Source organism: Netta rufina (genome assembly GCF_964035555.1).
Source record: "Netta rufina genome assembly, chromosome: 18".
Classification (NCBI taxonomy): domain Eukaryota; kingdom Metazoa; phylum Chordata; class Aves; order Anseriformes; family Anatidae; genus Netta; species Netta rufina.
Window position 1 is genome coordinate 3558853 of NC_140142.1, and position 13914 is coordinate 3572766.

At 49.6% G+C, this 13914-nt stretch overlaps 1 protein-coding gene across 1 annotated transcript; it reads left to right on the forward strand.

Moving 5' to 3' along the window:
• Positions 1-996: 996 nt before the first annotated feature.
• Positions 997-9140, forward strand: LOC311216218 (olfactory receptor 14A16-like; the record flags this gene model as incomplete). The annotated part of the gene is made up of 2 exons (XM_084297766.1): positions 997-1901; positions 9113-9140. The coding sequence occupies 2 exons, from the start codon at positions 997-999 to the stop codon at positions 9138-9140; spliced, it is 933 nt and encodes a 310-aa protein (XP_084153892.1).
• Between the last annotated feature and the right edge of the window lie 4774 nt (positions 9141-13914).

Here is a 13914-nt window from a genome sequence, read left to right on the forward strand (position 1 = left end):
GAGGATGCTGAGAGCTGCCTGCAGGAGAAACCTGCACAGCCCTTGACAAGGTAAGGGTCTGGCTGGAGGGCCATGCAGCTGCAGGTCCTGGAAGGGTCTCCTCCTGCTGGGTCTTGTTTCTGGGAGGGCAGTGAGTAATGCAGTAGGCTTTGAGAGTCCTGCTGGGTTGCAGTGCAAGGTGAGAAAGTCTGGCAGAAGCCCCTTGGAGTGTCATAACCCAGCTGCTCTTTTTAGCCAAGAGTTGGGTGTCCAAGTCTCCTCCAGACACTGCAGGGGATGCAGATTGGGTATTGGGACACCCCAGATTGCGAATATCCAGCTCTGTCCGTGGGGCATTGTCCTAGGCTGCATTCTTCTCTCCCGCAGGATGCAGCTCTCTCCTGGCATCCTTGTGTTATCCAGGTACCTCAAGGAGAAGACACCTCTGTACTAAACCCATGTCTGTGCTGCTGGATGGCTGTCTGTGGGCAGCTGGAATGAGGCTTCTGCACTCTTGGAGAAGAGGGAAAAGCTGAGATCCTGCTCATGTACCTGGAGATAAGGTGAGGATTCTGTCCAACTGCACTGGGGTTGGAGCTTCTTTGCTTTAAGCTGTCTCCACTTCTTTGGAAATGCAAGAGTGTGATTGTTCTACTAAGCATAATAAAATCTGACTCGCTCTACAGTGTGGTTGGAGGTGTTTTTTGCAACAACCCTGCAAAGTTCATGGATCCCATAAGTGGACTGAACTTGAGTTTCCCCCTTGTTCCTGCTTTCTGACTGCTTCACAGAAGGAAGGACACCTCTAAAGTCCCCAGTACTGCATGCTTGCAGTGCCAGTCTCACCCAGCATCAGCTTGGACTCAAGCGATAGAGCTGCAGAAAGATCCTTTTGCAAAGAGAGAGGCTTCAGATGAGAGTGCTCTAAGGCTTGCAGTAGGCTTTCCTCAGAGAATTGTCTTCTAAACTTTTTCTGCCTTCTCCTTCTCTACGGACAACAGTGTTCAATGTCAGAAAATGTCCAACATCAGCTCTGTGACTGAGTTCCTCCTGCTGGCATTCGCAGACACACGCGAGCTGCGGCTCCTGCACTTCGCGCTCTTCCTGGGCATCTACCTGGCTGCCCTCCTGGGCAACGGCCTCATCCTCAGCGCCGTAGCCTGCCACCACCGCCTCCACACCCCCATGTACTTCTTCCTCCTCAACCTTGCCCTTCTCGACCTGGGCTGCATCTCCACCACTCTGCCCAAAGCCATGGCCAATTCTCTGTTGGACACCAGGGCCATCTCCTATCAAGGATGTGCTGCACAGGTCTTTCTCTTTGTCTTCTTTATCACAGCAGAGTATTCCCTTCTCACTGTCATGGCCTATGACCGCTACGTTGCCATCTGCAAGCCCCTGCACTACGGGAGCCTCGTGGGCAGCAGAGCTTGTGCCACCATGGCAGCAGCTGCCTGGGGCAGTGGCTTTCTCAATGCTGTCCTGCACACGGCCAACACATTTTCCCTGCCCCTCTGCCAAGGCAATGCTGTGGACCAGTTCTTCTGTGAAATCCCCCAGATCCTCAAGCTCTCCTGCTCAGATGCCTACCTCAGGGAAGTTGAGGCACTAGTTTTTAGTGTTTCTTTAGCCTTTTGTTGCTTTGTTTTCATCATGTTATCCTATGTGCAGATCCTCAGGGCAGTGCTGAGGATACCCTCTGAGCAGGGCCGGCACAAAGCCTTTTCCACATGCCTCCCTCACCTGGCCGTGGTCTCCCTGTTTGTCAGCACTATCATGTTTGCCTACCTGAAGCCCCCCTCATTCTCCTCCCCATCCCTGGACCTTGCAGTATCTTTTCTGTACTCCATGTTACCTCCAGCACTGAACCCCCTCATCTACAGCATGAGGAACCAGGAACTCAAGGATGCACTGAGGAAATTGTTTGAATACATATTTGTTAAAAAAAAAAATTATGTGCCTTTACGTTCTGAGTTTATCTCAGAAACAGTTAGGATAGCAATTTGGTTTTATTTTTCTTGATAAATATGTTCTCCAAGTTGTGGTGTCGATTTAATTAATGTCATGTTAGCCTCCTACCTGTTCATTTATCTCTTTACTTTTCATAATTATCTCATGTATATCTAAAGCCAGGCTTTCTGTGTAGCTATAGACAATAAAGAAGCAAGCAGAAATTCATAGGTCTCAGCTGCAGTGCATTCCCATCTCCTGTGAACTAGCAAAGAAGCTATTTAAAAACAAAAGCATAGCAAAACTGTTTGTGACAGTGATGCTTGACCACTTCCTTGAAACGGGGCCTCAATAGATGCAGCAGATTTTTAGGAGGACAGACGTTTTCACAACGGGAGCCCACCTCTCCCCTCTCCTTCCATTTTCCACCTTCTATTGCTGAGTGTGACATCATATGGTATGGAATATCTCCGTGGTTGGTTTAGGTTAGCTGCCCTGGTGATGTCCCCTCCCTGTCTCTTGTGCACCCGCAGCCTGCTGGCTCTTTGGGGAGGGAGGATTAGAGGGATTCCTGATGCTATGACAGTACTGCTCAGCAGTAGACAAAACACAACCGTGATACCAGTGCTGTTCTAGCTACTCAAGCAGAGCACAGCACTGGGTGAGCTTCTACAGGAAAAGTTAACTCCATCCCAGCCAGACCCATAACGGTCACATATTGAAAACACAGCACCACAGGGGCTGCTCTGCAGAGAATTACTTCGTCACAGTCAGAGCCAGTGCAGGGCCACACACTGGACAAGAAGGCTCCCTCTGAGCTCTATGGGGAGTCTGGAAGGTCCTAAGAAGCAGCAGGAAGACTGAAGAAGACCAAGGCCCATCTGAAGGTTGGCTTATTCCCACCTGGGAGGCAGTGCTGGGCAGTGGGAAAGGCTATGAGAAAGACATGTGAGAAGACCATGAGAAACAAGGAAATATCACTGCCATTGCCCCAGGCCTGCAAAAAATCACTCACCAGACTTCTTTTCTGGGGCCGTGTGAGCCCAGGAGACAGCAGTGAATGGAGCCCACGGAGCGTGAGCCTGTCTGAGGTGGACTGAGCAGAGCTCAAGTGCTCAATCTGGTGTGAGCAGGCAGAGGAGAGCTCTGCAGCCCCAGGGCACACAAAAGCCCCAGCAAAGAAGCCTGGCAAGTGATTCCTTGCAGCCCTGGGGCAATGGCAGTGACCTCATGAGCTGGGTCTGCCTCCCAGCCTGCCCAGCACGGCCCTGCAGAGTGTCCCCATGCCCCAGGCACCACAGCCCCCTCGCTCAGCAGAGCACCACTGCCAGCTGGGACTGGGGCTGGGGCTTGGAGGGTGCTTCCCCTGAATGTCAGCTTCAGTCTCATGGCTTCTGGATAAAAACATGATCTTCACTGTGCCCAAGGAGCTGAGAGACTGCCAACAGGCATGGGGCTGGAACATTGCCTGCAAGGTCCCTCCTGCCCTAGCACCTCCCACGACTGGCACGGAACTGGCTCCTGAATGTCAGAGAGGCTGGGAGCCCAGCAGGTGTGCCATGAGCTTGGAGGATCACAACCAGCTCACTTCTACCTGGGCAGGTCCTGGCCCAAAAAGGGGGTGTTTTGTAGGTGTGGTATTATAAGCTCAGTGGTGCATCAGAAGCACTAAGTCCAGCGGGAAGCGACTGGCTATTAAATGGCCTGTGAGGTGACTGCATTCTCAAGTAGCTGACAGGTCACCCTTGACTCCTGGCTGGGATCTGTGCCTTTAGGCTCACATCTGCCAGTGTCCATGGTAGGGCAGCAGAAGGCACTTGCTGTGCATGTAGTTTCTGAGATCGGCTCTTTCTAAGTACTTGGTAGGCCCCATAGAGGAAGAGGTCTTGGATAGGGGTTGTCATGTCAGAGGTGTCAGCTTTTGCCTGAAGTCATCCTTTAGGACTGCTTTCATTTTTCGACACAGAGGGGGCCACTGCCTCCAAGACGCTTGCGGCAAACTGAACCATGCATGAGGGTTTGGAAAAAGATAGCCTGGGTGCACAGAAACCATTCCATATCCAAAAGTTGGAGGCAGGAAACAAAATTTTGGGGTGGTACAAGAACTGCTGGGCACATTGTGCACGGTTCACCTACAGCCTTTGTGTTCTTTTCCATCCTGACTTAGGTGCCACGTCAGTCTATAGAAAGGAGTAGCCAATGGATATGAGACAGATACTCTGAGATCATGAAAGCCACCAGAAAGCTGCCCATACGAAGATGACTGATATGGGGAAGTCAGGAAAAGCCTGGCCAGGAGAGATATGAGATTTGAGGGAGGAAAGAGAATATTGGCCAGCAGAAATGAATGATTTCTGTGAGTTTAGAACATTCAGGCAATGTCGATTCTGCTGTAATGCTGGCTTAAAACAGTCATGTAAAGCCCTTGCACTATTTTAATCACTGACATTAATCCCCAAACCTAAATGCTAGTCCACACCCTGACAGGAATCCACTATTCTTATGCCTGACCTCAAACTATCCCTTCAAGCCAAAACTCAGCCCATAGCCCCTTTTCCTTACCTTTACTCTCTTGCTTACCCTGATCTGATCAGCTTGTGGGCCACAAGGAGGAGATGGGTGGGAATGCTCTGAGGAGCTCAGCTCTGCCTCAGCATCTCCTGTCCCAGCAGGAGGAATGTGACTGTGGCAGGGACTGTGAGGTCACTTCTGTCTCTGCACTTGATAGGGCAGCAGCAGGAATGTGTCACGCAAAGGGACTGGGAGGACACTTGTGTCTGGAAGTGGCAGGTCAGCCTTGACTTCTCCCTGGGAGCTGCACTTTTGGGCTGACATCTGGCAGTGGCCCTGCTAGGCCAGCAGAAGGCACCTGCTTGGCATGCTGAGTGTTGGCATTGCTTCCTTGCAACACTGCAGGGCTGCAGAGGTGTCAAAATGAAGTTCTTCTAGTAGCATCACAGTACCCACCACATCCCACAGACCCCAAGACTAGCCCTCAGCCAGACAGGGGGGTGTAGGGTCTCCTCTCCTAGTGGCCGTGGTCAGGCCTTGGCTCTTCTTCACTGAAACCAACAAAGACTTTTCTCAGCACAGTGCTTTGCCTGTCTGTAACCATGGCCTCCAATTATCTGCCCTAACAAGGCCCTGGGGAGGCTTTGTTAGTAACAGCCCTCAGTGGGGCCCATTAATACTCCAAGTCACTTCAGCTTTTCCTCCTGAATTTACTTGCTCAAGCGGTTACATCACTCTCCTCTCAGTACCTGAGCTGATTACAGGGGGACAATCACTTCCCTGGACCTGCTGGTCACACTGCTTCTTATGCAAGCCAGGATGCCGTTGGCCTTCTTGGCCACCTGAGCACACTACTGGCCCATATTCAGCCGACTATCAACCAGTGTTCCCATGTCCTTCTCTGCCAGGCAGCTCTCCAACCACTCATCTCCCAGCCTGTAGCTCTGCTTGGGGTTGTTGCGCCCCCAGGTGAGGAACCCCACAAAAAGAACCTCAGAAAACAGATGAGCAGGGAGCAACCTCTTGGCTGTATTTCTGGCAACAGCTTTGGAGAGGCATCCAGGGTTCTGGGTTTGCTCTGAGCAAGACCCTCTTGCTACTGTGGTACTAGCAGGGAGGCCAGTTGTGACCCAGAGCTGCACAGTGCCTGCTGCTGCCTGCAGCCACAGGGATGCCACTGCAAAGACAACAGGACTGTCACCAAGGTACATGAGATCTGACAGCTTATCCGAATAAAGAGCAAAGGAGAACAGTCCGGAAGCCAAAAGAGAGCAGCAGTGTCAAGGCCACGTCCTGCTGTTGGCCATGGCCATGGCTCCAGGGAAGCAGCAGCCCCGACCCAAACTCCATGTAGCAGCTGGGCTCTTGGTCCTAAGCCCCTCCTGTGTACTGGGGCTGGTTCCTCAGCTTCAGAGGGGATGGGAAGAGATTGCTGCAGATAACAATGTAGACCTGATGTGTTTTGTTGTTGTTGTTGTTGTTGTTGTTTTTGTTTCTTTGTTTCTCTACATAAACTGCTTCTTTCAATAATTAGATGACTGGGTCATTGTAAATGAAAAAATAGAAATAAGAAAAACAGGTAGCAGGTTAAGGATAACATAATTTAAATCAAAACAAATAATTTGTAGAAAATATTTATAGAGAAATGTAGTAACAAAAAATTTTCCTCACAGTTCCTGAAATAATCAGGGAACTCACAAACATTATTGATTGCAAAGAAGCATGTATCCAAAAAGTTTCCTTACTGCATCCTTGAACTCCTGGTTCCTCATGCTGTAGATGAGGGGGTTCACTGATGAAGGAACAACTGAGTAGAGAACTGACACAATAAGATCCATGGATGGGGAAGAGATGGAGGGGGGTTTCAGGTAGGCAAACATGCCAGTGCTGATAAAGAGCGAGACCACGGCCAGGTGAGGGAGGCACGTGGAAAAGGCTTTGTGCCGGCCCTGTTCAAAGGGCATCCTCAGCACTGCCCTGAAGATTTGCACGTAGGATAACATGATGAAAACAAAGCAACCAAATGCTAAATAAACACTAAACACAAGTGGCCCAACTTCCCTGAGGTAGGCATCTGAACAGGAGAGCTTGAGGATGTGGGGGATTTCACAGAAGAACTGCTCCACAGCATTGCCTTGGCAGAGGGGCAGGGAAAATGTATTGGCCGTGTGAAGGGCAGCATTGAGAAAGCCACTGCCCCAGGCAGCTGCTGCCATCTGGGCACAAGCTCTGCTGCCCAGGACGCTCCCGTAGTGCAGGGGTTTGGAGATGGCAACGTAGCGGTCATACGACATGACAGTGAGAAGGGAAAACTCTGAACCAAAGAAGAAGACAGAAAAGAGAACTTGGGCTGCACATCCTTGATAGGAGATGGCCCTGGTGTCCCAGAGGGCATTGGCCATGGCTTTGGGCAGAGTGGTGGAGATGCAGCCCAGGTCGACGAGGGCGAGGTTGAGGAGGAAGAAGTACATGGGGGTGTGGAGGCGGTGGTGGCAGGCTACGGCGCTGAGGATGAGGCCGTTGCCCAGGAGGGCAGCCAGGTAGATGCCCAGGAAGAGCCCGAAAGTCAGGAGCTGCAGCTCGCGTGTGTCTGCGAATGCCAGCAGGAGGAACTCGCTCACAGAGCTGATGTTGGGCATTTCCTATTTCTGGGCTTGGGGTCCTGCACAAGGAACAGAAAAACAATGAGTGTTTATCAGAGTTATCTTAACAGAGTTATCTTACAGAAAAAAATATATATATACATTAATATCTTTTTTTCTTTTTTGCCTTCATTTCTCATTTCAGAGGAAAACTCATTCAATTTTTCATTTAATCCCTCCCAAATGATTCTCCACTTCCATTTTGACTTTTGACAGGTCCTTTTCATGAGTTCTGGCTGGTGCTGCTAGAGGGTGTCACTGAGAGCACGCGACTTGCTGTGGGCAATGTGGGAGTCAGTCCTGCCCTAAGCAAGTGGTAAAGATCATATGATGAGTTTTCTTTTGTCTCTTTTGTTCTAGCAGCCCCACTGTATTCAAATAAATCCTTGTGTGTCATCAACGTGGTGATGGCTTCAGTGCAGTGTCCTTGAGAGAGCACATCAAGTCTGTGTGTTAGTCCTAGTGTCAACTGCCCTGTACTGGTGTCTCTTTGACCTACTGGACAATTGCACTCCCATGTTTGCCTGAAACAAACCAGGACACTGCTGGGAGCAGAGACATCGAGGCTCAAAGTGCCCAACTCCAGACCCCTAAACCAGTCCCCGTACTCCCCTTCCCCCAAGCACACTGAGGGCTCTCCCCATGGGAATGTGAAACCCCCATCCCCAGCCAGCCTGGGAACAAGACCAGCAGCAGCACGGCCAGCTGGAGAAGACAGGAGGAATGCCAGCGTGCTGCTGCCAGGGGAGGCAAGGCCAGGGAGGGACAGACGGACACTTAGCAGACCCTCCTGTGCTGCAGCTCTGCCTGCAGAAGAGGTAGCTCCTGCTCATTGCAGGTGATCTGTGCACATCTCAAGCAAGGAGATACTCTCAAAGACAGGGCACTGGGCATCATAGGGTTTGCAGCTCCTTTATATCAGCTAGAATAAAACATGTGAGGATCACAAGGATGATGTTGGTGCAGTCTGTGGGCTGAGGTGTGGGAAGGGACTTCATGAAGTTCATTGATTAAATATTGATCCCTCACTGCAATGCTCTAGCAGTCTCAGCCTGCAGTACAAACCTGACTACCCATTACCATGAAACTGGCGTCCACTCTAACGCAAGCACAGGCTACAGAAAATATCTTGCCTTTCAGGTAGCCCCTACCGTGGTCTTCTTGTTGAAAGCTCCAATCATAAATGCCATTCTCTAAAGCGTTTTCTACTCGTTTCTGGAGAAACAAAGAGACCCATCTTGACAGATGCTATCAGTAATCAGATGTGCCAGCCTTACAAGACCCCTCTTGTAACCCCACCTGCATGTCCCTGCTGCCAGAGCCTCACGGTTTCAGGAGCCTGCAGATGTGTCCTGCCACACGCTGCCCTCTGTTGTTGTGCTCCTCAGTGCCTCCAAGCCCTCTCTCCTTCTCTCCTGTCTGTGTGCCAGCTGCGGTCAGAGCCCCCAGCCCTGCTGCGCTGTGCAGAGGAGCTGCTCCTGGGCACAGCTGTCTCTCTGCACCACGGCCCTCTTGCCACGAACTCACTCTGTCCCACGAGCCAAGCCCAGCTCAGCAGCACAGCACCAGCCCAAGGCACTGCAATCACCCCTCTGGGGGCTTTGCTGATGAGCCCACGAACCTCAGGCACTCAGAGACAATTGAAGACATCTCTCCAGAAGTCCAAGTCAGAGGCAAGTTTCCTGCAGTGTCCCCCTGAGGGCCAACACTGACACAGCCTCCCTTGGAGCTCGTTAGAGCAGAACCCTGGAGGCAGTGAGGACACGGAGACAAAGGCAATGTGAAGATGACACTGAGGTGTAGGAAAACTGGATGTGTTTCACCAGCACAAGGGTCAGGCCTTGACTCATGTTGCCTAGGAAGGAGATCTGTTCTCTTCCCAAATTGCTCAGGGCTCTTTGTGAAGCAGTAGGAGATGGGGATGTGCATGGCCAAGTGCAGGAGAATGGTATGACGCCTGCCTGGTTCATGGGTGGGGGCGAGGAGGCAATGAGGCTCTGGTGCTTTAATGATCGGCTGTCTCTCCATAGGCCTCAGTGGCAGAGACAACAGCCATAGCCATGGGCACAAAGACCTGGGTCCTGCTGGGACTCTGTCTTGTCACAGCCCTTAGTCCTTTCCACAGCAGCCTTTCCTAAGGACTCTCATAGCTGCACCTCTTTCCCTGCTGGCTGCAGTCCCTTCTGTTGGTGGTCTCTTATAGATCTCAGCTGAGTCTGATAACTCAGATCTTCTTGATGGCCATGCTCCTCTCCTCCTGGCCACTACTCACTCAGTAGGGTCCCAGCCTGCCCTGATGTGTGGGGTTACTCTTTCTCCGGTGCAGGACTGGGCTCTTCTCCTTGTAAATGCCAAGAGGTGTATGTAGGCAAAATCCTGTATTTTCTCCTTGTTCACCCACATTAATGCTCCATTCTGTTAACAGCTATTGTCTGCAGGCAAACAGTTCCACCTTCATGTGATTGTCCTGTCTCTGACAAGATCGCAGCATCGGGAGCTGTAAGAAAGTTTGGATAATACAGGAGTAACCAGCTGAATGGAATTGCAGCACAGAGTCACAGAAGGGCAGGGGATGGAAGGCTGCCAGGTCCTATCACTGGCCACCACTAAGAAGATTTTGGCACCATTCTCTTTACATTGTCCCCTCAGGTATTTGTAGAGGTTGATAAGATCCCTTCTCAATCTCCTCTTCTCTGGGCTAAACAGGCCCAACGTGCTTAGTCTTTCCTCAGAGGACAGATGCTCAAATCCCTCAATCACCTTCCTGGCTCTATGCTGGACCCTCTCTAGACATTCTATGCCCCTCCTGTACTGGGGAGCCCCGAACTGCCCACACTATTCCAGGTGTGGCCTCACCAGATCTGCGTAAAGGGGGAGGATCACCTCTCTCAACCTGCTGTCCACACTCCTCTTGATTCAGGCTAGGAACCAATTGGATGGGATTGAGATGCTCCAATCCTTTAATCACCTTCCTTTGGCCCTTCTAATTTAGACCTGCACAACCCCATAACATTCAGGACACAGCTCCAGAGAAACTGAGAGCATGCATGAGAAGGAAGCACAGAAAAGGTGGAACCTGGCAGCCTTCCATCGCCTATCATTCTGTGACTCTGTGCTGCAATTCAATGCAGCTAGTTACTCCTGTATTATCCAAACTTTCCTGCAGCTCCTGATGCTGCTGTCTTGTCAGAGAGCGCACAATCACACAAAGGCTGAACTGTCTGCCTGCACACGTGAACATCTGACATGATGTCGATGTAGAGCTTGGTAGTGTGGTTTAGTGATGGACTTGTCAGTACTGAGGTAAAGTTCCATGACCGGGGTTACAGGTCCTCACCCTTCTATGTTCCCTCTAAACTCTTTTACATTCCTGATGGCCTCATCCTTAAGAGTCTGATGGTATCATCAACCATAGGGCTTGCCAACCCCCATGGCTACAACCCCACATGACCCCTTCTTCATATCAACCATCTTCTTGACACAAATATTACTCCATATATCACACACCCCAATGGGACTAGCCCAGAGGCTATGTGCATCCTCAGCTTAGACTGCTTCAGGAGAGGGAACTGTAAAGTTCTAAGTGGGTACCACCAGTGGGGCTTTGGCAGAGCTGCCTTGGAGACAAAGGACATGAAACAGTTGTCTACATTGCTTGGCCTTCCACAGAACCCTTCTGTTGGGGGTTTGCTGAGGGTTGAAGAACAGCAGGTGCCAATGGCTACCATGCTGGTGCACCTGAGGCAGCGTCGCGCTAACCGAGAGTCCCTGATTGCCATCCATGAGCTGGGTCATCGACTGGAGAGCCAAGGTGTAGATGTAGAGCTTGGGAGCGTGCTTTAGGGATGGCCTTGTCAGCACTAAGACAAAGTTGCCTGACCTGGGTGACACGTCCCAGAGTAGTGTCAGGCACAATGCAATTCTTTTTGCCTTCTGCATCTATAGCACAGGAAGTAGGACTTTGCCCTACTCTATTGACTGGGCAGCTCTTTTCACTTTACTCAATTTAGGTTTCCATGTCTGGAAGGAGCAATTTCCCAAAAGCGGCCAATCTCATGGGTACAGCTACAGCCAATGAACATATATTTCCTTTACTTTTCTTCCTGAGTATTCCATGGAAGACCCAATAGAGACTATGGATGTCTAGTTGTCTACTAAGATTCGTTTACAATTTCTCAGATCCCAATGGTCATTTCAAATATTATTTATTTTATTTTATTTTATTTTATTTTATTTTATTTTATTTTATTTTATTTTATTTTTGGTTTTATTTTATTTTATTTTATTTTATTTTATTTATTACTTTAATTGTTTCCCAAGGAACCCCTGACTTGTCTTAGAAAGGGTTTCATGTGCTGGGCTGGGCTGCAGTTACACGGACAAAGACCACTTCTGGAAGTGGAGGTGTCAGACCTCCAGACTCTGCTTTTCCTCCTGATGGAGTTCTCCAGAGAAGTCACCCTGGATGAATAGCAGTAGGAGAATGATGCTCCAAATGGAAATGCAACAACATTCAGCCTTTGAATCAAGAAAATATTTTTATTCTGTGCTTTGTGAAATCTTTTCCCTTAACTACGTCCTGCAGGTCTTTTCTGACATCTGCTGGTCCGGGGAAGTGCCTCAAACACAACGGGGCCACTGGAGGTTTTCCCTGGTTGCTTATGATCAGACAGCAAAGCTCTGCCAGAATACCCAGTATTTTTTTCAGTACTTGAATGATAAAGCAACAACTCATCAGCTCAAAAGATTCAATCCCTTCCGTAAAATGTCTCATGTGAAGTGTAATTTCTATCATGAAGAAATGTGATTTTTCAGGATGCATATTCATCCCAGGAGAAGAAATACTGGTGTTCACCTGTACTTGCATTGTCATCGCTTTTCTATCATGGTGTGCTCCCTCCCTCATCTTCCAGGCACAAAACTCATCTTGATTACATAGACCCTGCTGAATGTCCCCTTTCCAGCTCCCTGTCTGGACCTATGCACTTCCCATCATTCTCCTGGTTTGCCCTCCTCTTACCGTTTAATCATTCAGACCATTCTCAGTGACCCAGTTGCTGCTTGGAGTTTCAGTGAGTTCGAGCTCGCCCATCTCTCAGCAGTCTGTCTAGTGGTTTCCTTAGTAAGACCCTCATAATTTATCATTGAATTAGTATGATATGGATTAATATTAACACAATTACTTAAAATTTCCTATTAATCACTGTAAAATACATCATGTACAGTCCTCCTTTTGGGAAGGTAAACATCACGGGAGGCAACAAAATTAGGAACTTGAACTTTTTTTTTTTTTTTTTGGAAAATTGGAGCATGATTTCCTGTTGTTTGTTTTGAAATAGGAAAAACCCTGCTCTTCCCACCTAAACAGGGCTTTAAAGGAGAAACCCTAGACCAATATAACCAGGAGAATGATGCTCTAAACTGAAACAGAACAAAATTCAGCCTTTAAAATGAAGAAAGATTTTTATTAGATGCTCCTTGAAATCTTCCCCCTTAACTACAACATGAAAGCTCTCCAATTAGCTGATCAAGTCTTGAAGACTTGAAGAAAATGTTGGGAGAGACATGGCTCCTTAGGAGTTTCTGTGTTTTAATGAGTTCCATGGTGTATTTTGGTGATGAGTCAATGAAACTTGGGTACTGAGAGGAGAATGATGCAACTGAGCAAAAAAGCAAACTCAAAAGGAAAAGCTGAAGTGACTTGGAGTATTAATGGGCCCCACTGAGAGCTGTTACTAACAAAGCCTCCCCAGGGACTGCTTAGGGCAGATAATTGGAGGCCATGATTAGACAGGCAAAGCACTGTGCTGAGAGAAGTCTTGGTTGATTTTGGTGAAGACAAGGCCCAAGGCCTGACCTCAGCCACTGCGAGGAGAGATCCTGCACCCCCCTGTCTGGCTCAGGACTTTTCCTGGAGGTCTGATGAATGTGGTGGGCAGTGTGACGCCACAAGAGGAAAACTGGTATGACACCACCCTGCCTCTGCACAGGGTTGCAGGAAGCAAAGCGGCTGCACTGCAATGACTATATCTTGTTTTCTCAAAAGCTGTAGCCAAAGCTCAGGACTGTTGGAGCCTTCCCTTTTTACCAGCAACCTCTGTCTTTTCCTCTGCACGCTTTCCTATGCTGTCCCACACTTTGTCCTGTTTCCTGGAAGTCTGCAGACACCCATCTCTATTCACCACCTTGCTCTCATCCCAGCATTTCCATCATTTCACCAATGTCTCATCAACCCTCACCAGCTGTTCCTTGAAAAACGAAGCTAAAGTCACATCATAGATACTCACCAGCACCTTCCAAGCCATGGGTCTGGTGCTGGCCTTGCAGCTTCTTGGCTAGATACAGCCAAGCCTTGTGCCTCCTGCTGCCCACTCATGGACTCAAGCAGAAGGGACAGGACAACCCATCTGGGGGCCTTCTTTCTGCCTGGGTCCTCCTGGCTCTGGAGGCAGAGGGGATCCCCCAGTCAGCATGCCAAGCAGGTGCCTTCTGCTGGCCTAGCAGGGCCACTGCCAGATGTCAGCCCAAAAGTGCAGCTCCCAGGGAGAAGTCAAGGCTGACCTGCCACCTCCAGACACTAGTGACCTCACAGTCCCTTTGTGTGACACGTTCCTGCTGCTGCCCTATCAACTGCAGACACAGAAGTGCCCTTTTGTCGGGGCTGCTGCGTGCCCTGGGGCTGCAGAGCTCTCCTCTGTGTACTCACACCAGACTGAGCACTTGAGCTCTGGTCAGGCCACATGGGACATAACATGGTGCTCAGCAGTATATATTGGGGTCATCTTTCCAAGACAAGGTATCGGTTTCTCAGAGACTGGCAGCACAGTGGTCT